The sequence below is a fragment of the Amphimedon queenslandica genome, unplaced genomic scaffold (assembly GCF_000090795.2).
Source record: "Amphimedon queenslandica unplaced genomic scaffold, v1.1 AMPQUscaffold_13000, whole genome shotgun sequence".
In the NCBI taxonomy this organism is placed as follows: domain Eukaryota; kingdom Metazoa; phylum Porifera; class Demospongiae; order Haplosclerida; family Niphatidae; genus Amphimedon; species Amphimedon queenslandica.
In genome coordinates this window covers 25,779-51,499 of record NW_003546764.1, presented here as the reverse complement: position 1 = coordinate 51,499, position 25,721 = coordinate 25,779, and the positions used below count along the sequence as shown (strand labels likewise).

The 25,721-nt window shown below is 35.5% G+C and overlaps 4 protein-coding genes and 1 long non-coding RNA gene across 5 annotated transcripts; all 5 read right to left on the bottom strand.

The window, feature by feature from the left end:
• Positions 1–1,465: 1,465 nt before the first annotated feature.
• On the bottom strand, positions 1,466–2,175 carry LOC109585833 (phosphatidylglycerol/phosphatidylinositol transfer protein-like). The gene is made up of 5 exons (XM_020001975.1): positions 2,086–2,175; positions 1,977–2,009; positions 1,834–1,932; positions 1,599–1,792; positions 1,466–1,550 (listed from the first exon to the last, which is right to left on the bottom strand). Exons 1-5 carry the CDS (start codon positions 2,162–2,164, stop codon positions 1,467–1,469), a joined length of 489 nt encoding a protein of 162 aa, XP_019857534.1. The 5' UTR covers positions 2,165–2,175; the 3' UTR covers position 1,466.
• Positions 2,176–6,542: 4,367 nt separating this feature from the next.
• Positions 6,543–13,400, bottom strand: LOC109585832 (uncharacterized). The gene is made up of 6 exons (XM_020001974.1): positions 12,893–13,400; positions 12,556–12,737; positions 11,734–11,937; positions 11,145–11,340; positions 6,787–7,039; positions 6,543–6,598 (listed from the first exon to the last, which is right to left on the bottom strand). Exons 1-5 carry the CDS (start codon positions 13,398–13,400, stop codon positions 6,990–6,992), a joined length of 1,140 nt encoding a protein of 379 aa, XP_019857533.1. The 3' UTR covers positions 6,543–6,598; positions 6,787–6,989.
• A 3,405-nt stretch (positions 13,401–16,805) lies between these two features.
• On the bottom strand, positions 16,806–17,217 carry LOC109585834 (uncharacterized). Its single transcript, XR_002186682.1, has 3 exons — positions 17,185–17,217; positions 16,879–17,139; positions 16,806–16,834 (listed from the first exon to the last, which is right to left on the bottom strand). It is a non-coding gene; the product is annotated as an uncharacterized LOC109585834 (long non-coding RNA).
• Positions 17,218–19,593: 2,376 nt separating this feature from the next.
• On the bottom strand, positions 19,594–22,608 carry LOC109585835 (uncharacterized). The gene is made up of 8 exons (XM_020001976.1): positions 21,532–22,608; positions 21,429–21,485; positions 21,260–21,385; positions 20,617–21,212; positions 20,415–20,567; positions 20,208–20,367; positions 20,089–20,154; positions 19,594–20,000 (listed from the first exon to the last, which is right to left on the bottom strand). The coding sequence occupies exons 1-8, from the start codon at positions 22,454–22,456 to the stop codon at positions 19,720–19,722; spliced, it is 2,364 nt and encodes a 787-aa protein (XP_019857535.1). The 5' UTR covers positions 22,457–22,608; the 3' UTR covers positions 19,594–19,719.
• Positions 22,609–22,724: 116 nt separating this feature from the next.
• LOC100632211 (NAD-dependent protein deacetylase sirtuin-6-like) lies at positions 22,725–25,681 on the bottom strand. The gene is made up of 7 exons (XM_003389689.3): positions 25,596–25,681; positions 25,380–25,491; positions 24,010–24,208; positions 23,862–23,921; positions 23,726–23,815; positions 23,174–23,378; positions 22,725–23,060 (listed from the first exon to the last, which is right to left on the bottom strand). The coding sequence occupies exons 1-7, from the start codon at positions 25,671–25,673 to the stop codon at positions 22,929–22,931; spliced, it is 876 nt and encodes a 291-aa protein (XP_003389737.2). The 5' UTR covers positions 25,674–25,681; the 3' UTR covers positions 22,725–22,928.
• Between the last annotated feature and the right edge of the window lie 40 nt (positions 25,682–25,721).

Below are 25,721 nucleotides of genomic sequence, written 5' to 3'. Positions count from 1 at the left end.
TTGTCCTTTATTGATTTTTTGTTTGTTAGCTGTTTCATTAATGACATGATCCCTTTTCTTGCTGCTTTTCTACTTCCAGTCTTCGTCATACTTATCTTCTACATTACTATATATATCATTGTTATTTGTGTTCTTCTCCACACTATTCATAAGAACAAGAGAATGAGTAAGTCTCAACTCACCACATCTGAAGCAATAAAAATGATGCTATCTTTTTATGGTATTTTGATGCTGTTGGGTCTCATGTGGCTATCTGCTGTCTTCACATTTATTACTGAGCCTATAGCATCTCATTCATAGTTCAGTTCTTTTTTGCTTTCTTCAATGCTTTTCAAGGATTCTTTACACTCTCCTTTTTTGTCATCCTGAGCAGTGACTCAAGAGATGCTTGGAGATTACTCCTCTGCCCTTGGACTCTTGTGGATGAAAAGAAACAACAGACATCCACAACTTTAGAAACAAAACTTCAAGTAATAAAATCATGTCACTGCAGAGGAAAAAGGCACCAAGAAATGCAATTTTAAGTTATGGAGGAAAAAGTATGCTCGATGAAAAACAGGCACAATTTAATGATAGATTAATATTTGAGAATGAAGCAATTCTTGAAAATGAAGTATTTTCTATTGATGACGAGTTCATGATGTATGAGTTCAATAATATTTGTTTTGATCGTCAACTTTCTACTCGACGTAAACATCTTGTAGAAAAAATTGAGATTGATTTTTTTGATGTTGATAAAGATGATTGAAATGTGAAGCATAAACATTTTCTTTTTATTAGTTAGTTTGTCAGTTATTTGATTTGATTTGTGAGACAATCACATGTCTAGCCATAGATCAGCTTAGTCTCTGTTAATGCATTTAAAATTGTTGTTAGGGATTGTAGTGTTTGTCATCAATTTCATATTAGTCTAGTATTTTGTTACCTTAGTGAGATCAATGTGTGTTATAGTTATTATATTGTGTGATGCATGTTATTCCACTTTTGACAAAATTAATGGTTTTAGTGTCATTGTTTAAAAGCATGGCAGCAATATTTAATTACTTCTTTATTGAGATTTTTAAGCATTTCGGTATAGTGCTCACCTTCTTGTCAGTACGTTTTAAAGTTGCTGAGAAATCTGGTCAACTTGAATTTTATCAAAAATAAAAAAGCATGAGTCATAATTTTTCTGATGCATGTATTGAAATTTTAAGTTTATTCCAATCAAAATTTGACTTCTTATGAATATCTAAAGTTGCTCAAAAATTGGGCAAATTGGTCAAATTTTTCTAAAAATGAAAAAGTAAGGATTTTCTATTTAAAAAATTTTTAATGAACATACATGTTTTTTTATGTTGCATAGATATTTTTAGCCCATTTCAATCAAAATTTGATTTTATACAAAATTTTAAATTTGTAATAATGTATTTGACCCCATGTTTGTTACATTTATTAAACAATGCTCATCATGTAACGTATGCCATTCAATTGATGGTAATTTCTTTCATAAGACACATTATTTGCTCTCCTTTCTCATTGTAAGCTGTTATTCTGGCATTATACTGACCCTACAAAATAGGATAGTAGCATGGAAAGGTTGTCTGTTTGTTACTAACTGGCCAAAGGAGTTTTGACATTGTAGCACTAGCATTCACATCATATATTCTTGGATGTACTGGACAATATTTCTTAATTATATCATCTAAGTAGTCACATAAATTAAATTTCTCATCAAGGAAAGTAATATTAGTATAATTCTTGAAGTTATGTGTCATTGTTAGATGCACTATACCCCAGTGTATCATTCTCTCTATAGATGGTTCATGTTTATTCATGAATGTTATGACTAACTGATCTTTAGTAATCCTTTCCAATAACTCTTTTCCCCACGTTTTAATGGAACTGGAATTATTGATGCATTATTGAGTTCACCAAATTTCTTAGTAATAGCTTAAAATTAATAAAATAAATCAATAGTGTATTAATGAACTTACAACAATCTGTGATTTCTTTATTACCAGTAGGTTCTTGTTGTTGATAGTATAGAATTCAAACAGGTAGATACATATTATCCATTAGTATAGTATATAGTTAGTATCTTACCATTATAGTAATTGTTAGTAGATCCAGTCAATGTAGATACTACTAGTACAACTGATAGGATCATCAATAGGGCACTCATCTCCTTTCTTGTTGGTAAATGTTTGCTGTTAGTGATGTTGAAAGTGGTAGTGGGAATGTTCCCCTTATATGTTGCAACAATTGTTTACTAAACACGACATGTGGTGTATATCTTGCACCTGCATTGAAAAACATGCCCATCTTTAGTAATTTCTTTCATTTTAAACAAATTACTGTATGCTAGGGAATGGTCAGGTTGTGATACTATAGCTGCAATTAATGATAGTGCCTACTTTGTAAAAATCAACATTTCCTGTCTCGTTGTGAAGGTTTGAATTGAAGAGGTGTGAAGGTTCATTGTGAACAAGGATCTTATCTTAAATTTAAATTGATTTGACGATCAAAATTTTACAAGCATTATGAATCCGAAAATTAATCAATACTAATATCAAGCATCAATATCAATATTAAAACCAAGTCCTAGTTCATTCCTAGCTTCAGTCCAGTCCTCAGCTAAAACTATTGCTGCATTACCATAACTGCCTCTTACAGCAATGAATGAGCTTAAGAACTTTTGATAATGCTTTTGTACTTGAGGTAACTTCCTCATAAAACCAAGACTAGCCTTGAACTCATCAATGCACTCTTCCATTGAAGGAGCACCTCTAACTTCATTTAATAAGCTTTGCTGTGTACAATTGATTGACAGACCAGAAAAGACTTTTTAGGCAAAGAATTAAGAGCAGCATAATAAGGTACAAGAACATCGTCAAACACTTTCTCTATAATAGAGGTCAAAAGGTCAGTATTATCATTTACTAGCTCGATCCTCCAGTGATGTTGATTCATTATCATTACAACTATATTCAAACTTTAAAATAGTATCTGTAACAGGAAGTGATCTTGGGAAGGATTTTACTCCATCAAATTTGACAGTCATCGTTTTTAGAGGCATTATCTTGCTATTGCTAATAAATTGTACTCTAATACGAGGAGGGTAAACAAGGTTTTCTTGAAACAACTTCAAATTTTCAATTTGCTCAATGGAAACCTAAATAATTCTAAACATACTATTGAAGCTGTAATCACATACAGTAGGATCAATAAATATTTGTCCCATTAATCCTTGTCCACCCAACGTCATCATCAGGTTCATATGTAAGAGAAACACTATTACTATCAAAGGTCACTTGTGGAAGAACAGGTGCTAATATAAATCAAGATTCAGTACACTGTGACTCCACCATCTAATAAAATGTAAGAGTGGTACTTGTCTTGTAAAATCAATTTCCAGCTGTCTCATTGTGAAGGTGTGAACAAGGTGTGAAGGTGGAATGGTGTGAACAAGTAACTGGTGTGAACAGGGAACTTACAACTATTTTGATAATCAAAAATTTGCTATAAAATTAATTTTTGATTAATTCAGAATAATAAAATAATATTTGAACGAAAATATACATAAAATGAAAAGCAATTAATTATAATAATTTTTTATAATTGTCTAATAGTGTCTGTGCTAGTCTATCAGCTCTTCTTGTATTCTCTTGTTTAATTATTTCTAGAAACAACCCAAAATCTTCTCCATCCTCTCTAATGGATGCTTTAACTAAACTAAGTAGCTCGTCCATTCTTTGATTAGCAGTTAGTCCAGTGCTTGTATCAATAATCTGGCCTTTTTCAGCTTCACTTATCATCCTCTTCTCAACCAGCCTGTCTATCAGCGGATACAAGCCAACCCTTTCCTTTATCATTCCAGTACATTCTGTCATTACTCTGTGAGCAAAATCAGATCTAAATGTACCTATCAATGATACAAATTCAGTGATTAGTCACTAGTGTGTTATTATATTAATATCAACTTACTAGCTCCTGATACTGATGTTGATTCATGTACTACATTAGAGGAGGAGGAGGAGGTAGTAGGATCTGATTGATATTACTTAAATGAACAATCAAAATTATTTATCTATTACTTGATGAAGGAGAAGTTCTCAGTGACTGGTGAATGAATAATGTTTTAGGACGAACCACTCCATCCAGTGGTATGGAATAGTGCAATGATGAGACAGCATCAATTGTTTCATATACTGATATCAGGCAACATGAAGGAAGAGAACAATCTTTTCTTCCAAATTTATCAACATCATCTTGATATAGCTACATTGTACATGTACATGTGTTACAGCAACAATGATTATATCAGTAACATTAAACTTACTCTGCATGGTTCTATATGAGGCTCAATAGTCCATCCAGTACTGGGTTTCTTCTGTGGAGTATCAAACATCAATTCAATGTATGGACTATCATCACAATTGGGCATAAAACGAAAGTAAAGATATTGTCCAATCTTAGCACAAGAATGCTTCTTCTTTATAAACTATTACAATAAAAAGCAATGAGACATCTATCAATGAAATACAATCATTACCTCAGTGAGGGCACTTAGTTTCTTAGCTGCAGTGAAGGAAACCAAATCTTCTGCTCTGTCCTCTTCATAATAAAGTATACCGGCATAAGTTATGACTCTTCTTACACCAGTGGACAGTGTTTCTACAGTGATACATAAAATACCATTTTACATCAGTGCATGCACTTACTGTGAACTGGGTCACCAAAGATATCTTTTGTTGAAACTTCAGATTCATTCTCAGTTTCAGACACAAGGAGAGGGATTGCTGCTGCAGAACCACTTGCTTTTGTAGCAATTATTGTACCATCATTTTCCGGCTTCCCCTTCTCTCCATCCTTAGACACTATTAGTAAAGTAAAGGCTACACTGACTATAGATATAAGTTAACTAACTGACCTTTGGCTCCACTAGCACCTGGTGCAGTACTGCTGGTCTTATCACTGGAGGAATCACTGTCATCATCATCATCTCCTCCCTCTTGGTCTCCCTCCTCATCTTGCTCATCCTCCTCTTCTTGTTCTTGTTCCTCATAATTCAACTGCTCCTCAGCTTCTTCCTCTGATTCCTCTCCCTCCTCATCCTTCTCTTGTGGTTGCTGCTCCTCCTCTTCCTCCTCTCCTTCCTCTGTGTCTCCATTAACTGATGCTATAGGGACACCATTACCTCCTTCATTAGCTGATTCTTCTCCCAGTATGCACACCAAACAGAACTCTTTACGCTCAATGGCTCCATACCAGCTATCAGTTTTAAACACTCCTCCCTCAACTATGGAGAACTGGTAAGGAAGACTGGGTGTGCTAACGGGAGCTATGGCAAACTTGAGATGACGACTAAGACCTGGTCGTCCTGTTAAATCAATGCAGTGCTGTATTTCTAATATGAGCCGTTTGAGGAGAGGCTTTGAGAGTGATACTGCATACACAGCACTCACTAGGACAGTATTAGGAGGAAACTCGAACTGTCCTCCTACAAGAGCGACCACTGCTACTTCTACTGTCTCAGAGGACAGTAAGCTCTCCTTTTGTACTCCAATCCTTAGACCATATTTCTCCCAATTCATCAGTTGAGGTTTGTCTCCTTGGATTAAGAACAGCTTCCTCTCTGCTACCTGGACATCACTCAGACAATCCAATTTATCTATCAATTATACAAAATAGATACAGTGAGTAGTACACGCACAATTGTATACACTCAGTCAGGGTTTCCCACAACTTGCCACAAGGCATGCCAAGTGAGCTAAACAGCATGAGCTTCATGAGCTGACAAGCACTACAATACAACAGTACATGGCATTTTGAGCAACTTTAAAAAATTTATAAAAAATCAAAACATGATCGGAATAAGCTCAAAGTTAATACACAACATAAGAACTGCACATGTACATGTATATGTATCAGAAAAAAAATTATAAAAATGGTGAATGCCCTCCTTGAGATTTCTGGCAAAATACACTATACTAGAAGCTGCATGAGACTATTTTAGGAAACTCTGCACTCTGTCAGTCACACAATAATACTCCTACCCATTGAAGGGATCAGGTAATTAAATTGTAGTCCAATGGAACTAGTCTCTTTGCTTCTCTCTTGTCTTTCCTTCACTAGTTTGGCTATGTACAAGTCCTTTTCTTTAAGATCTATAAATTAATAGACTATTAATAATTATTATTGATTGATGATGATACACTAACCAGTAATGATCTGTTTCTCATTCTGTGATTGTTCCTCTACTTGTGATGTTAGTTTCGCTATACCTTTGTCTTTCTCAGATATTTTACTTTTGAGATTTTGATTGTCATCTACACAATAAACATATTCTCTCATCTAATACATGCTGTGAGTATAGTTAACTAACCAATAATGATCTGTTTCTCCTTCAGATATTGTTCCTCCATATCAGCAACTTTGAGTTTCAGATTCTCATAATCTTCTAGATTAATAGAATATTCTCTCATCTAATATTATGTACTGATGATACACTAACCAGTAATAATCTGTTTCTTCTCCTCTACTTGTGTCTTCTCTTCCAATATTTCAGTTATATATACTTCATTATCGGCAACTTTAGCTTTGAGCTTCTCATAATCTTGAACAAAATACAATAATAGAAAGTAAATCATATTTGTAGCTTATAAAAATTTGCACTGTATGTACATAGCCCATAAATACATGTACTATGATTATTGCTAATGATACCATATGGTAAATCAGTTGGTAACCATATATGGTAAATCAGTTAGTACAGTTAAAGTGTGTGTGTAGTATCCTATATACCTTGTTTATTGGCCTCAACCAGTGCCTTTTGTAGTGATACTTTGCTCTGATGAGCCACTTGTAGGTCTTGATGTAAAGATTGTATACATCTCTGAAGCTTCATTTCCTTCTCTGTGGGATTTTCTATTAGCTGATCCATCCACCATGTTCTGGTCTTGCTGTACGATTGATATTTTCCTTGATAGTTCTTACTAGTGAGATAATTACCATCTAAGTACTGACTGTACTATCCACTCACCAGCTTCACTATATACTGAGAGACAACAAGATATATTATAAATAAATGTACAGTATATTCTTAAATAAAAGCCCGGGCATCTATTTCTAAAATGGTATTTGGACCTCAGAAAAAATGAAAAAATTTTTAAAAATTTTGACTCAGAGCGGGATTCAAACCCGGGCCTCATGCAATTGACTTTAGACACTTAAGGTAGCATCCACAAGGCTACAGAGTTATTTTCAAGCTACTTTTGCGTATTTATAGGTCAATTCTATTGCTACGCCGGCGTTTATTCGCATCTGGCTTCTATTTAAGAATATACGGTATTTAATTTATAAACTAATGATATCATTTATAGTGGTTGCAAATGCACACCCACACATACAGTGGTATTGTAGCCGGTGTGTACAGTATACAAAATGAATGGAAAATGTACGTCATATTAGGAACTGAAATTTACAAATAATGTACACACTATAAAATGAATGTGAAATTATTGGGGTGAGCCTGAGTAAGCCCCACTAAGGCAAGAAATGTCTGTTTGTCTGTACGTACGGGCATGATGATAGGGTCGTCTAACTATTATTAAAGTTAAATAGCCTAATCTTCATTAAAAGCGGGTGTGGTCACAATGAATAAAATGGCATCTATCAGCAAGTCTGAGCTCATTTGCAGCAAACCAGGGACGGATCTAGGATTGAATTTTTGGGGGGGCCATAATGATATGGGTGGGGTAATTAGTGGGTGTGGTCAACTAGGCCTGCAGGATTTTATTTGGGAAGTCAAAATTTTGAAGATTAGGCCTCTTAAATGAGCTCCTTTGTGGTTTACAGACTGTTTACACAGTCAAGTACTGCAGCTGTTTCACAGTTTACATAGATAAAACTAATTTTATACTTGACCAGAAAAATTTTTGGGGGGGCCTGGCCCCCCCCCTAGATCCGCCCCTGCAGCAAACAGTCAGCAAGATAAAGCTAAACTGCTGTCCAAAGACTTCTCTAGCAAGAAGAAAGGTTGGAAGAGCAGTTATACATTCTTTTTTCTTGATATAAAGTACTTTGATAAGTTGAATGCAAGTGATAAAGTTGTACTGTAGCTAGCTGCATGCATGCATATTCTAGGTGATGTTTCTTTTCTAGCAGCAAGCCTAGGTTAACAAAGCAGATGTACAATCTTCTTAAAATGTGTGACTGCTTCTAACTATAAGGAAGATAACTTTAATTGCTGCAGAGATTCAGGTTTAAGTAATGAAGTGATAGAGAAAATTTAAGCAATTTAATAAGACTGCAACAAGATCTGTATTTAGACTTGTGCAATTGCTTAGCTTGCTCATACATGCCATGTAGATCATACATACAGCACAATCTATAGCTTGCTTAGACTTGCCCCTTTAATGTTTTACATTCTTCTAGTTTAATGTAAGGAAGTGGATATTGGTCCGGCAGCCGGACGCCTACTGCGCGGCTATTGATCCGGCAGTCCCTATATAGTATACTGGGGCTTCGCCCCAGTATACTAATACACGATTTTATATACAGATATCAAGTATAAATACGACAATCAGCAACGTTGATGCAGCAGGGTTGCGGTGGTGTAGTGGAGAGGCTGGTCTGGATTGCACGGATGGGGTCAGCGGTTCGAATCCTGTCGGGACTATTGACTAAAACTATGCTGAAATGTTTGATTTTTTTTCTTTTTTTTTTTTCGCTTTTTTTACTTTTTTTTTTTAAATAAACACTCTCTCGTACATCTTAGCCTCCGGGGTCGTAGGGTTGGGATTGGGGTTTAGTGTTTAGTTTTTAGAGCACCCTCTCGTACATCTTAGCCTCCGGGGTCGTAGGGTTGGGATTGGGGTTTAGTGTTTAGTTTTTAGAGCACCCTCTCGTACATCTTAGCCTCCGGGGTCGTAGGGTTGGGATTGGGGTTTAGTGTTTAGTTTTTAGAGCACCCTCTCGTACATCTTAGCCTCCGGGATTGTAGGGTTTTGGGATTAGGGTTTCTTGATAAAAAGACTAAGTTCCATTTTGCACTATTGCGCATGCGCACAAGCTGTTTTACGGAGAACAACGGACTGCCGGATCTATAGCCGCGCAGTAGGCGTCCGGCTGCCGGACCAATATCCACTTCCTTAATGTAATTGGGGCGAGCCTGAGCTCGTTGGGGCGAGCCTGAGCTCGCCCCACTAATTGGGGCGAGCCTGAGCTCGCCCCACTAAGGCGAGAAAGCGTCTGTATGTATGTACGGGCATGATAGGGTCGTCTAACTATCATTAAAGTTAAATAGCCTAAACTTCAATGAAAACGGGTGTGGTCACAATGAATAAAATGGCGGCCATCAGCAAGTCTGAGCTTATTTGCAGCAGACGGTCAGCAAGATAAGACTAAACTGCTGTCTAAGAACTTCTCTAGCAAGAAGAAAGGTTGGAAAGGCAGATATACAGTCTTTTCCTTGGCATAAAGGACTGTGCTAAGTTGAATGCAAGTGAGAAAGCTGCATGTACTGTACTGCTATAGCTGCTTGCATCATGACATCTATTCTAGGCCATGTTTCTTCTCTTGGAGCAAGCCTAGGTTAACAAAGCAGATATACAATCTTCAAACATGATTTTTTCAGTGACTGCTTCTAACTATAAGCAAGATAACTTTAATTTAAGCAAGATAACTTTAATTTAAGCAAGATGACTACAAGATACTGAATTTAGACATGTGCAATTGCTTTGCTAGCTCAGACATGTATATCATACAGCACATAATCTACAGCTTGCTTAGGCTCGCCCCTTTAATGTTTTACATTCGTCTAGTTATGTATTTAATGCTCATTGGGGTGAGCCTGAGCGAGCCCCACTAAGGCGATAAGCATCTGTTTGTCTGTACAGGCATGATAGGGTCGTCTAACTATTATTAAAGTTAAATAGCCTAATCTTCATTGAAAGTGGGTGTGGTCACAATGAATAAAATAGTAGCTATCAGCAAGTCTGAGCTTACTTGCAGCAAACGGTCAGCAAGATAAGACTAAACTGGTGTCCCAAGACTTCTCTAGCAAGAAGAAAGGTTGGAAGAGCGGTTATACATTCTATTTCTTGATATAAAGCACTCTGATAAGTTGAATGCAAGTGAGAAAGTTGCATGTAGCTACTGTAGCTATAGCTGCATGCATATTCTAGGTGATGTTTCTTCTCTATCAGCAAGTCTAGGTTAACAAAGCAGATGTACAATCTTCTTAAAATGTGTGACTGCTTCTAACTGAGATTCAGGTTTAAGTCAGTAATGAAGTGATAGAGAAAAATTAAGCAATAAGACTGTAACAAGATCTGTATTTAGACTTGTGCAATTGCTTTGCTTGCTCATACATGTAGATCATATAGCACATAATCTATAGGCCCCCTAGGCACTAAGATTATTTTCAATGAATGTGATTACAATAATGATATTCATTCATAATAAATAAAATTTTCCTATATGGTATCCACCCACGATGTAAATTACTGACGGCAAGAAGGCCTCAAGATCAAAAGAAAATCAAAGGTGGTAACACCGCCTGGCCATTTTTCTGAGCGCTACAAGGTACTATAGGCTTACAAGCAGCATTTATGGAAACTATGGAGGCCAGACTACATCATATAGACCAGGTAGCTCTTGCTGCAACATAGTTTTCTTGCTATGCTTCATTTTGGCAACTTGGGCTTTCATCTGCCTTTGATGTGGAGAGCTTCTTGCCGTCAGTAATTTTAATCGTGGGTGGCTACCGTAAATAATTCATACAAAATAGTCTTAGCGCCTAGGGGGTCTATAGCTTGCTTAGTCTCACCCCTTTAATGTTTTACATTCATCTAGTATCCTTACAATTGAGCGTAGGATACATCCCTGTCTGGAGGTGGTTCTGAGTACATAACTCCCATGAGATAAGTGGTCGAGGGCTACAAGATAAGTTGTCGAGGGCTATGCCCTCGACCACTTATCTCATGGGAGTTATGTACCCATAACCACCTCCAGACAGGGTTGTACTTATGCCATGGTAAAGTATTGCAGTATTGTTCTTATGTAAACTGCGATACCAAAGCAGTATACTCCCACTAAACATCAAAGGTTTTCATGGTAACCACCCACGCACCATGGTATAATTAATAATATCATCTTACCAAATTCAATTATCATTATTAGTTTTTTAATATCAGTGATATAAATACCCCATGGCACCTTCTTTCCTTCTCCAACATCTTTCATACTAAACTCTTCATATCCTCCAACAATTACTAGCCACGCACAGTGTGGTGACATTGTGACTGCTGTGAGTGAGTGTTTGTATCTACCAGTAATAGATTCAGGTAAAGGGATCTGTAGATAAAGAAAAGTATACAAGTAATTACTGATACATGATGTTTATACAGTTACTTATAAAAATGAGAAATTGTATGATTTCATATGTAGACGATTGTTATATTTACTGTAATTGTTTATTTCACATCAAGTGAAGAATAACAAAAATGCACAAATTTTACTATCAATAGGAAATGTGTTAATAGTACAAACACTTATACGTTAAAGTTGTGTAATTTTTAATCAAATGTGTGGGTGGTTTTATTGTATTGTTAATGTTTCATCAGTGATAGTATTATGTACTGAAAACACTTACAATTTTTTATAATATATACATCAGTACTAGTGTCATACTGTCAACTGACCTAACTATACACACACACATCATTACAGTACTATACACACACATACCTTCCTACAGCTGTACTGACCAGTAGTGATACTATCAAATAACAAACATTCATTAACTAGTTGATTATTATTATCCCGTCCACCAATCACTACTAGTGTAGGTGAGGTAGAGTCACCATTGATGATAGCACTAGCATGAGAGTCTCTCTCCACAGGCCACAGTCCCTCATTAGGTATTGCTCCTGGTTTCAGTATCTCCCAGTTCTAGATACATAAACAAATACCAATAATTATCTACTCTTGCAAATACTAAGAGTATCATTCAGCGTAAATATGAATAATGGGTGTAGTGATACAAATAATGGGTGTGACATGTAAATTATACTTTGACGTTAATGAGGTGAGGTTAGTGGTTGTCTTTAGTATCATACGTGTACAAGTACTGGAGGTATAGCAAATCTATTGGTACACAATATACTTGATAATATGCTAAGCATGACTTTACACTGCCTAATTATGAAAATACCGTATAGCGGGGTTTTTTTCGAGGATAATAAATTTCGCGAATGACCCATATCTGGAAGTTTGCGGAATTAATTTTCGCGAATTTTCACTAATCTGCCATCTTGTACCATATTAAATTGATTTTCAAGGAATTTAATTTCGCAAATCATGAAAAAATCCACGACATTCGTGAAATTTGTTATCCTCGAAACAACCCACTATATGGTATTTTATGCAGTATGAGAGTTTTGTGAATATTTAATATAATAATACACAAAATACAGTTAATATGAATACAACACAATATATCCTCTAGTGATAATACTGAGATAATGTATTACTGTACAATACAATACAACAAAATATAATACAACTTACTATTATACTATGTGTCACACTGAATATGTAAACACTGTTAGTACTTGTAGTCCCATCACCATTAACAGTCACTTTACCCCCAAACATTACTCCTCTGTTACCGGTAATAGTAATCTTCTCAATTATAAAATCATTAGTTGGTGGACAACACTGTCCACTGACAGATGGAACAGTGAAAAGTCCTAAAGTGAAGAGCATACAGTGATCATCTATCAATACATGCTAACAACAAAATGATTTTTATATTGAATTATATGTATGTACCATATACATGCACATGTAATTTAGTCATTAAGTCATTATATAATAAGTTATTTATTAAGAGAATTAATCTTACCAGTGGACACATTATAAAGTAACTGTTCATTAGTACGAACATGACCAGTCTTAAGCTGATCATATTGAAACTGAGGTTGGTAAACAGTTGGTGTAGAACCATACCCTCCTATTATGACAAGGTATTCTGCTCCATCAAATTCCAGTGATATCATTCCAGCAGTGCCTTTCTTCATTGACTGTTCAGCATTACTGCATGAAGTCCACCGCATCTTTATCGTATTCAGTACATTCAAAGTATTGTAGTAACAAAGATCATGACCACACCATCCACCAAAATAGTAAATATTAGAATGAGAGGTGGTACAGGAGTAGGCAATTACTCCTAATGGAGGAGTACCTCTTGTTAGGTGAGAGGACCAGTCACCAGTAGAAAGCCGGTAGACATCAACTGTTGAGGTCACTTCCCTCTTTTGAAGGGAGTCATGAACTGCAGGTAAGTCAACCTGGTTCCCTGCCCACAGGTAGAGGGACTCCCCTATTACAGGAGCTTTGTGTTCAGACCTCATTTCGAAACCTGTATGAATGAAAGAAATGAAGACAATGACTACAGAAGAATAAATAGAAAGAGAGAGCATGAAGACAGAGGAGGAGGGAAGATAGTAGGGAGAGATGGACTAACTTCTTCCAGACATCCTCTTCAGTCTCAATATCTATGACTATGATATTTACTAAATACCTAGCATTCCAACAAAAATAATTAATTATTAGTTAGACCACACCCTCTATTTGGTTTTATTAGTGACCACGTGCAAGAACGTGGCTACTGGCCATACAACACTGCTCTGCATCACTCATTGGTTAGAGAGAACTTAGAAGGAGTGATGAGGATATCAGAGAGACTATTTAGTACTCACAATGCTAATGTACTGGAATGTGGTGTTTCTGTATAAGTAGTAGTGTCATTGGTACTGGATAGAGCTATTAGAGAGGAGGGAAGAGTAGACAGTAAAGGAAGCATGTCATTTACTACAAGTGATGTACGACAGGATCACTTTATAATCACTGATTAGAGTCTTAAGGTGGGTTCTCAGTATGAGGCATGCACATCCATCATGACCGAAAGTGCTGTAAAAACCAATGGGAGCATGCATCAATACGTCAGATTAGAAAACATTTCTATTCTGACGCAATGACGCATTCTCCCAATGGTTTATACAGCACTTCCGGTCATGATGCTAGCACATAAAAAACAATGCATCATTTTGAGAACCCACCTTTAATCATGAACACCCATGCAATGGAACTGTGTGTGTTAACACCTCTTAGCCTTGAGCTTGCTCAGACTCACCACAGTTATTTATATGTAGTTGTGTTTAGAGTGTGTGCTGATGATGCTGATGTTGAAACACATATAACTCAGGTGAATTCCAGCAGGTGAGTCCATTGCACCATAGTGCTTCGTATTAATAGTGCATTAAGTAATAAAACATATAATTGATATAATTTAACAAAGCATGATCAAGACAGTACTGACTTTAACAAAGCTCTAACTTATACTTGTCAATAGAAAAGCCTGAGGTACACTAAAACTATATAATACTACCATCATTGATGTGATCAAAATTTGTATTGTGGTACCTTTATTTCATCATGTTTCACTAGTGTACTACTATACATTTACAGAATGTTGTAACTTGTAAGGAAGATTTGATCACATGCTTGGCAAAGTACATGTACATGAGCCTTAAACAAAGCAGATAATCAAAGAGCACATCTCATAGCTGAAAACTCAATTTTAATGGCATTATCTCTTTAGGTGAACAGCGTTGGGCAGCTGGACTGGAATGGAGCCTAATTGGTAAGTAAAAAGCCTCTGCATGTTATTATTACTATGCTCTTGTGGTGGTCAATTATATTCATATGCATGATTAATTAACACATTCAGTATAATATTCATATATATTAATATATTAATATATATTAATATTCACACTACCTATTTTAGTAGTGTGATTGTATGTTGCTATTTCATTTGTATAATCATTTGCTATCATTTCTCTTTTCCCACTCTTTCTAAAACAATCCCATTCTTCCTTTATTTCCTCTTTCCTTTCTATAACTCTCTCTCTTCTTCTTTTATCATTTGGTCAAGAATATTCATGATCCTCTTAATTCAATCATACAATCACACTACATTGGTAACTTGGGCGTGATAATGTAGTGTGATTGTATGATTGAATTAAGAGGATCACAAATACTCTTGACCAAATAATAAAAGAAGAAGAGAGAGAGTTAGAAAGGAAAGAGGAAATGAAGGAAGAATGGATTGTTTTAGAAAGAGTGGGAAAAGAGGAATGACAGCAAATGATAACAAATGAAATAGCAACATACACTCACACTACTAAAATAGTTAGACTGAAAGATAGAGATGAATGACAAATGATGAACGAATGATGAACGAAAGAGACAAACGAACTGGAGTTACTCTATTGAAATCTGTATATGTGTGTATATATAATGCTGACCACGTGTAACTATGTGGTTACAAGTTATAAATATTAATATAGATCTATTGAATGTATTAATTAATCATGAATATACATGTATATTGACCACCCACTCTCTCTCTTTAGATGAACAAGAGATGAAAAGAATTGGTCAGTACAGGCAATAAATTAGATCTTATGTCACATCTGCAAGACTACATAGTGCATGACTATTAAATGCACTCATAAAGTTGTGTTCTCTTTTTCACACAAAACTATGTAATACTGCATAACTATGTAAAAGTAAAATAAATCACTAAAACTATTGAAAAAATTTAAGAGTTACTTAGCAGTATATTAAGTAGTTCTAGTACATTTATTGTGGCATACATTTATAAACATCATCAGGTTATGTTTGACATTCATCATAGACTCTTTCATTCTGTTCACTTAGTTTAGTCTTGTGAATCCCATATGGTTCACATACTTGCATTGCAATATCATCATCAGCTCTATTATCATAATTTGTGCTAAATAACATAACAAAATTAAAACAGACTAACTTTGTTTGTTTATTAATACTTGGACATCTCTTTCTATAGCAAAACAATAACAGTTACTGTTTATTGTATTAACTATGTAACCTTACTATATAAAGCAGTAAATATGAACAACAACACTGACAGTTAGTAAACTGCACAATATACCCACTAGCACACTAAGAGCTATGACACTACTGAATGAATCACTAGTTGATGGAATTACTGAAAATATAGAAATTACTTTATAAACAGTACTGTTAAAGATAGAAAATGATAATTGAACTGATGAACACTATATATGCTGATATTGCTAGCGCATAATAATTACATACTTATTTCAATAATCTCTGCTACAATAGGATCACTGAAGGGACCTCTTCCAACAGAATTGACAGCAGCTACACTGAAGTTATACTCAGTACCAAATACTAGATCATTCAATATGACATATCTCTCAGTGCTGGTGAGGTTGTATGTGATACTACTGTTACTGACAATTACTGTATAACCTGTGATTAGACCATTACGCTGAGAATAATTGACCTCATTCCAAGTGAATCTATTAGCTGTAGAATTAACTTGTATTACTTGAATTAATGAAGGCCAACCACTAGGAACTACAAGTCAAAATTAATTATTAAAAAGAATAATTATCTATTACTTGTTGCTTTAGTTTGTATTGATATGTTTATAATTAATTTAGATCCTCCTAGTACATTACCAGCTCTCACTGAAATGGTATAGTTCATACCACTGTACAGACCTATTAATGTATAACTGTATGTTGTAGTGGACTGGTGAGGAGCAACAGAGACTGTCTCATTCACTGATGATAACTGGGGACAAGATGGAGTATAGGAGATGATGGTGTAGTATGTTATATATAGTTGTCATTACTGGGAATAGTCCAGTTCACTGTAATACCAGTGGTTGAGATGTTAGATACTGAGAGATTAGTTACTGGACTAGGAACTAGAACAGATATCAATTACATTCTCTCAATGATAATAACTTACCATCCAATCTTAACTCTGTTACTGTACTAGTAACAGAAGGAAGATCTAAATATGAATACACACTGATGGTATAGGTACTCAATGGTGAGAGATTTGTTAATACAGTTTCATTTATATTGGTAAATACAACATTATGGGTTACACCTCCAGTAGTATATACAATCACATATCCTTTAGTGACTGATGAATTAGTCCAGTTCACCTTGATACTAGTAGTATTTAATATAAACCCTCTCACATTGTTCGGAGGACCACTAGGAGCTAGAAAAGAAACAAAAGTACACTATTTATTTAGTATAATCATACCATGTAATATCACAGATTGACTGTATTTGACTCCTCCAATCATTGCTATACAGGTAACATTAACTGACACTCCCAGTGGATCAGGATATACCAGTAGTGTATTGTTGTACGTCAGGGCATCAATTGATGTAAACATTGAGTTACTCTTCATCACTCCATTTACTAACCAGTAAACATCAGTTGAAGGGTTTATACTTGTAGTTGTGAGACAATCAATACGATATTGAGTGTTATTAAGTTGTGTAATGGATGAGACTAGTATCCAATTGATTGAATTTATAACTAGAAATACATCAACTAAGTTGCAAGTACATTAAAACGTTATACCTGGTAAGGTCTGTACACTGATTGTATTACTAGCAGGTCCCAGTAATTGTTGATAAGCTCTGACTGTGATGCGATAAGTTTTTCCTATTTTCAGTTTATTTAGTGTGATTGTATTATTACTGCTTCCCTCCACCTGTACTGTCTGCAGAGTGTCTGTGTCACTAGTGACATTGACTACATATCCATCAGCATCAGATGAATCAAGTGCAGTCCAACTGACAGTGATAGTGGTAGTTGTCTTGTTGACCTCAGTAAGAGAAGAGGGAGCAGTTGCTGGTACTAATAGAAGAGACACATTTAGTAGTATACATAATGTATTCATACTTTTATATGCATTACCTTTTATGGTTAAAGTTTGTGTTCTATCATCACCATTATAAAAATTATCCAGTACACACCAGTACATTTGATCTCCAGTGGTTGATTGACTGATTGATCCACTACTGACAGTCATTCCATCCCATGTGATAGTAACAGTATATTTTATTGTGTTGGTACTACTAACTAACACAGTACCAGGACAAGGGGAAGTATCATCATTACAATTAGTGTAACTGGCCAGTGCAGCATTACCACCAATGCTCATATTAATACTATATTCCCAGTGTCCAACTTTAATGCAATTCAGTTTGTACTCCTGGGGATATATTGTCATGTTTGAAGGAAGATCAGCAACATTAAATGATTCTATCTCTGCAAATACTACAAATAAAATTATTACATCAGTAACTGATTATAATCTCTTCTTACTGAATATATAAGCAAAGATGATGTTAGTGTTCGGATTTGAACAACTAGTGGGTAGACAACACTTGTACCAGCCATCACCATCTGTCCCCAGATAACTTGGTGGATCTATGTGAACACTGAGGTTAGCACCTGACCCAGTAGTACATTGAATATTTTGAATATTACTACCATCACAAGGAACTGTTCCATTAGGACCAATCCACTGTCCACCATTAAGAGTCTCACCAGATAATACACACTGTAGAGGAGTTGGTCTGATACTACTATCCCAAACATACGATCCATTAGAATAACAGTTTCCATCATGCATCAGGTAGATACCTATAAAACCTATACAGTTGTTGCTATACACATCCAGTGTCTTACCTGAGGAAGGTGGACATTGACTAATAACTTCACTGACACTCAACAAGAAGACAACAGACAATACCGATACTAGCAATGCCATATTAACAACACAGACTGAATAGAATTATTTTTGTTACAGTATACTGTTACTTTTAGACAAATTAGTGCATAAGATGCATAATTTTACTATTGAAATTTGTTTACTTTCCCTTAATCAATGGCAATTCAAAACAAAAACATGTTTATTGTGACTAATGCATCACTTAAACCTTGCATACACATGCAACTAAGTTTATACATCATCAATACAAGCATATGTCACCAGAACTTAGTCTCCTTCACATCAGGTGCTATAGGCTATAAAGTGTGAAAATGGCTGGTTGTCATTATATTCAGACCATCAATATCTATAAATTGTATAATATTATGTCATTCTTATTTATAATAATTGTACACATGCAAACACAAATAGGAAGTCTTAGAGGCAGATGCCAGTCATAATCAGGAACAGTGGACAAGATAGTCTAATATTACATTGAGAAATCCTCTTGAAGACTCTGGAACAAGAATTATTCAAGTTTGATTAAACTTACAAACTCAGCAAAATGGCAATGGGTGCTTACAACCTGCATGCAGCAAAAGCTGAACAGGTACACAGTCCATCCATTCCTACTATTACTTGAAATAAGTAAAAAGAAAATAATCATTATATAATTTTAGCATGAATTGTCCCAAATTTACTGAGGAATGCCTGAAAAGGATACAACTGTACATTGGTACAAACAGAGGGGAGCTGGAAAATCATTCTCAATTTTTGGAAACAAATAAATTATACTAAGCCATTGCACCAATGAATATTCATTTAGGTATTGTATGAGGCAAGTTATTTGATCAGATATCTTCAGCTAAGGACACACTTTGTCAAGTCAGCATTAGCATGATGGAAGTATACAATAATGAGGTGTGAGAACATTAAAATAGTGCTATAATTATTAGAGAAATTTTTTAAGAAGGTTTCCAAAAAAGCAGACAAAAATAATAGTAACATATCATAATCTAAATACAAAAATTATTGTACTGTACGTGCAGCACATTATAAAATTTAAACATCTACAAGTATTTTCTAGTTATAGCTTCAGCTAGGTCTTGTCTATTTACCAGATTTGATTTTAGGACTTCAACAACAGTACTCCAAGTATAGGGACGTTTCTGAGTTTGCTTCCATTTTTGAAACACGGCAGTATAACAAGAGTTTGGATCATCACGATATTGATCGCTAATGGCAGTCACATGCTCAGGACTGATGCTAAGCATAATAGCAACACTCCTCCATTTATCTGGAGCCTTTGCTGCCACATCATTCATAAGGTCAGCAAAAGCAGGACCTGCTCCTGTCATAAAACAGAAAAATAAGCGTACAATGCAAAAAAATATAATTATAATTAACTAATTGCACCTTATAATAGAATTTTTCCTTACCATGATCAATATCTGTGGCTGCTCTTAATACTGAAACATGCCTGTCTACTGCATCACTAAAATTTGCTAAAGTGAGCAATAGAAACTGATAAAGTTGCATTAGACTGCGAACAACTAACCTTCCCAGGAAATGGTCACTGATTGTGGTGAATTGCTTGTTCCTACTACATTAATTTTATGCATGAAACTTTCATTCAGTCTTGGAGCTTCAATACGGATAGCAACATTAGGAAGGTCACCACGATAGCAGCAATATAATTCAACATCTTCCTTGAGAATCTAACAAGTATAATTTTAGCTTCATTGTTATCATTAATTAACTTTACTTCACAGGGATCTTGATAACTTGTTATTTGCCATCCTTCCATGGCAGGTGTTTCTAAAACACTAAATGCAATTTGAGGGTCTGTAAAAGAGAATATTGCTTCAGATGATGGCATTCTTTCCATTGACCTTCTGGTCAATTCATCAACAGCATTCTAAAAAATACATGAAGAAAGTTAAATACAAAGAATATGTGTTGTATACCTGAATGTGTGCTGAATTATTCTGTGTTACAACAAGGTATATATTCCAGACTTTAGGATTAGCAGTGCATTGACGAAAGGCTAACAATTTGTAGCGGCTGACAGGCGGATACCACACATGAGACCAAAGTGTTGAAGCAGCTTCTTTTATGATACCAAAGAAAGTAAAAGAAGATGTTTCTATCATTCCATATGAAGAGCCAACTTCAAAATGGCCCGCAGAATCCTTTACCAGTGCATTAAACTCATAAGGTGGTGAGTAACCAGCATGCTCAGCTTTAGCAAAGTATAGAAGCTTGCATTGTGAAGGATTAACTATTTCAATGCAATGCTGGATTCTAATCTGAATTGGGTAGTCAAGCTTGCATGAGGTGCCAATAGCATAGATTGCACTGACTGGAATTGTATCATGAGGGAATGAGAAACTTCCGTTTACTACTGGTATGACAGCAATATCAAATGAAGTGACTGAGGAAGGTACTGCATTTTCAGGAACAATGATACTAATGCCTTGTTCTTCCCAGAGTAATGTCTGCTCCACGTTTCCAGTAATTGTGTAAAGCCTTTGGTTTCTGAACAATACTTGCTTAAACTGATCTGTAGGAAGACAATTTGTGAGGATTTACACAGAGTAATAGATCTACCTGAAAAGGGCACAAGAAAATTAAACTGAAAACTGTGATCTTTGACAATTTGTTCTTTATTTCCAGATGCTTTTAGCAACACTGGTTCATTTGTTATTTCAAAGACCAAAAACTTATGATCTTGAACTAATAGCTACATAGAAATTCAAAATTATGATGGTTTGCTAACCTAATGAATCTTGACAACTCTTGCTAACTTTTTTGGCTTTGGGAGAAAATTTTTTAACTATAGAATTAGTTAATACAATATCAAGAAAAGTTCAATTTCTCACCCTCTTTCAGTTTCAGAAAAGCATCATCAAAAATTTTATAATCAGCAAAAGCCTTGTCATTTTCCAGCTCAATATCGTCATGAAGTAAAAATTGAGATGAAGGATTGATCTCAAATTGTTGAAGCAGCCTTAGCTTTAAATTGTATACTCTTTCATTTGAAACAGTTGATATAGACGCCATCTCACCAGAGGGCATCAAAATTCTGACATAAAAGTGGACATGAAGATCAATAATTGACTTTTCGTGGACATAATATTCACTAAGAGGAATGTTGTTACTTGATAATAATTTGTTATTTGACCTATTAATGAGGACTTGCTTGCTGACTGGTATCTTCATCTTCGCTTCAATTTGCTCTTTTAGTTGAGCTGTTAAGTCACCCAGTATTACATCAAACTCCAGAGTAAGATTGTCTGATAATACTACACTAACAGTTGTCTTCAGATGTGGGTTGATCAACAGCCTTATCTCAAATTTTTCTGATGGGTGGATATTTTCAAAAAATCCTAAGTTCTTTAATGTTTCTTCATTATTAAGAATTTTTCCATTAAAAACGAGGAGTTGCTGATGTGCAGGTATACCTAGAATGAGCTCTGTATGTTTTTTAAAGCTAGATATAGTCTCATGCATTGCCACAGAAACATTGATGGGCCAAGAATCCACCATTGCAATAGTGAAATCACGACTTACACTTGGTGCTCCACGAAGACGAGTAATTGCAAGAATTGTAGATTCTCTTTGAATATTATAATCGGATAAGGTACGATCATTTTCCATTTGTTTGCCAGCATAAATGAGCCTTAGCTGATGAGGTGGAGTACCTTCTTTGTCTTGAAATTTTAATTTAACAAGCCATACAGTATCAGAAGGCTCAACTTCAAGCGGAATGGTCATTCCTGATAGTGTCTTGACATAAATCTGCATGCCTCCTCTCAAAAGAAGCAAAAGGTGAACTGTAGAGTATTTCTGGATACAATAATCTGAGATTTGGCTACCATCTTGTAGCTCTTTACTGCTATAAAAGTAGCCTCTGCTCCTCTATGGGTATTCCTTCCTTCTGCCAGATGATTTTTTTAACGTTATAGATAACAGTTTCTGGATCAACATCAAGGGCGATCGTTGAGTTATCTGCTTGAAGAACGAAAACCTGCATCACAGGCTCCATTAGTGGGGGAGTTTCTAGATCTAGATCTAATTAGTAATTACCACACCCTAAATTCATAACCAACAACACAAACATAACATGCAAAATAAAGTCAGCACAATGCAGTAAGTGCAAATTGTAGAATTCATTTATTCCCTTCACCAGGCTAAATTGCAAGTTAGACTAGATCTACCCCTCGTGTGTCAAGATAAAGCCGGACAGCATACATAACCTTGTACACACCATTATTTTTTATAGATCTATTGCTCTTTTCACTTCCTCAGTTGAGGGAGGATAAGGTGCTAAAGTCAAATTAAGTTTCTTCATCAAACAGTTCATAACATCATCAACGTAATAATGAATTACAAGGTCAGCTTTCTTGTCCTAAAATAAAACCAAACCACAAATAAACATCCATTGTACATTAAATATAGCATTTAGTTATATTGTATTATACTCTACTATTGTTAGATAAAGTACTACAGTTTTACTCTTACATATTGAGTTGGTTGCAGGTTACAGATGACTAGTTTCCCATTATTCTTCTTTACCCTTAGAGGCAGTTTGCCTGATGGAAGTATTTGGAGTGTAGTACCAAGACAGAGTGAGAGGTCAGATTGAGTTGAGTGCAGTTCCGCTCGTGATAGATCATCAGCTGGTAAATCATCTTCCCAATCTAATACTGTGTCACGTAATTTACCTCTAGTAAATATATGTGTGCATGAGCATAAACAAGAATAATGGTATTGTAGTATTATTAAATTATTAATTTATAACATATCTCATTGATAATGAATTATTAAGCTATTTTCATAGGCGTAGGAATGATTCAAAAGTTGGGGGGGGGCTCAACATTAAAAAGCATGACTTAGCATGTGAACATTGGGGGGCTAAGCCCTTCTTGCTGAAAAGTTGGGGGGCTTCAGCCCCCCCCTCCCCCATTCCTACGCCTATGATTTTAGGTTTTTATTTAAGACTTCTGTTACACATGCAGTTAATTTTCAAAGCTTTTTGCCCTGGTTATTTGTCAATAATTAAGCTTATTTTACCTGCATCGTCCTCTAGCTCCCCCTCCAGTACATCTATTCCCAGTGTATTTGAGTCCTATTGTAGGCACCACTTTATCATGGACGTACTCTCTAAATTAAACTAGGTCATGATGTTAATGTTACCATAATTGCTCACTTGCTACACTTTTCACATTTCTCAACAAACATGTTACCATGTAATTCAGAAAGATGTTCCCTATAATGTAATAACAATATTTTAACAAAGAGTAGAACTTCAATTTTCCAACGAACATAGTTACATTAACAGCATAAAATACCGTTACCTATCTAGTCCTGATTTGAGATGGAGGCCGTCAACATTCTGGCTAACAATGTATTTAATAATATCCTTTTCCACCAGTTTAGTAAGTGATAAATGAGTGAGTGTTGGAAGAGCATCTTCAAAGTGAACATCAACGTCAAGTTTCTCTCCTTTCTTTTCCAAAGTCCAAACTCCTTTAGGTCCACGAAAATCAGGAATACCTGCATATTAAATGCATACCTTAAGGAGACAATTATTAGCGTGTACTTATTTTAGCGATTTTCATAAAACTGACATTTGGCTGGTACTTAATTTAGCGTTTTTGATCATTTGGTATTAATAACTTTTAGAAGAATGAAAGCCTAAGCAAGCTATAGATTATGTGCTGTGATCTACATGTATGAGCAAGCAAAGCAATTGCACAAGTCCAAATACAGTTGATCTTGTTGCACTAATCTTGCTTAAATTGCTTCATCACTGACTCTGCACTGAGCCATTAATAGAGCTGTTGCACGGATGTAATCAACGGGGTAGGTGGAGCTTCCTGTCGGCCATCTTGAGTGGCAAGAATGTACACGCAACGAATGGAGGAATGGAAACAAACTGCAATTTTTCATCAAAGAGATATCATACTTCGCTGCAGAATATTATAGAGACTTCTTTACTCAATATCTTCATCTTCTATCTTGCATTAGCCTGGAATGTCAACTGCAGAATTTATTTAATTTTTTTCTCTGTTCCCCCATTCATTCTTGGCCTTCTTGCCACCCAACATGGCAGACAATTTAGCTCAATTTTAGCCACACCCTCCCGTTGATTACTTCCGTGCAACAGCTCTATATGTAAAGTTATTTTGCTTACAGTTAGAAGCAGTCACTGAACGAAGAAGATTGTCATCTGCTTTGTTGACCTAGGCTAACTGCTAGAGAAACCTTTGGACAGCAGTTTAGTATTATCTTGCTGACCCTTTGCAGCAAATAAGCTCAGACTTGCTGACGGACGCCATTTTATTCATTGTGACCACACCCATTTTAATTAAGAAATTAAAATTAGCGCGGACTTAAGTTAGCGATTTTTTAAAAATTGCTAAAATTCGCTAAATTAAATACCCGCAAACAATTGTCTCCTTAAGGTAACACTCTAGTAGACATAATCCTCCAATAGAATAGATATCATTGTGTTAATAAAAGACATTCTACAAAGTCATACCATTTATGCAATGCCCTGGCCTTGTTCACACCTCAAACTAGCTTGTTTGCACCTCAAATAGTTAACAATTTTTTATTCTTAATTTTTTCAAGGGTGAGCAACCCCAAGTTTTGATTTTTGACACAAATTTTAAAAATTATAATAATTATAATTTCATTGCCTTCCCTAATTAGAGCCACTAACCAGCAGAAGTGCTTATACCGGCTCCTGTATGGGCCACAGCGTGTGAGGAAGATCCTAACCATTCACAAAGTAGGCTCACTTTCCTCTCTACCTCTTCCCAGGCATCATAAACCTACATACATCACAAACAAGAAATTATAATCCTAACTGTTATAATCATAAGATGCACTATCTATGGTAGCCGATAGTATAGTAGCTTATAAAGGTGACTATTACCTCAGGAACTCCACAAACTCCTTTATCCCTGTACTCTGATAGTCTTGAGGCATAATTAACAGACATTGCCACTCCCATAAAGTCATGGTAAGATTTATTAACAGTGTATGCGTTTAAAAATTTATA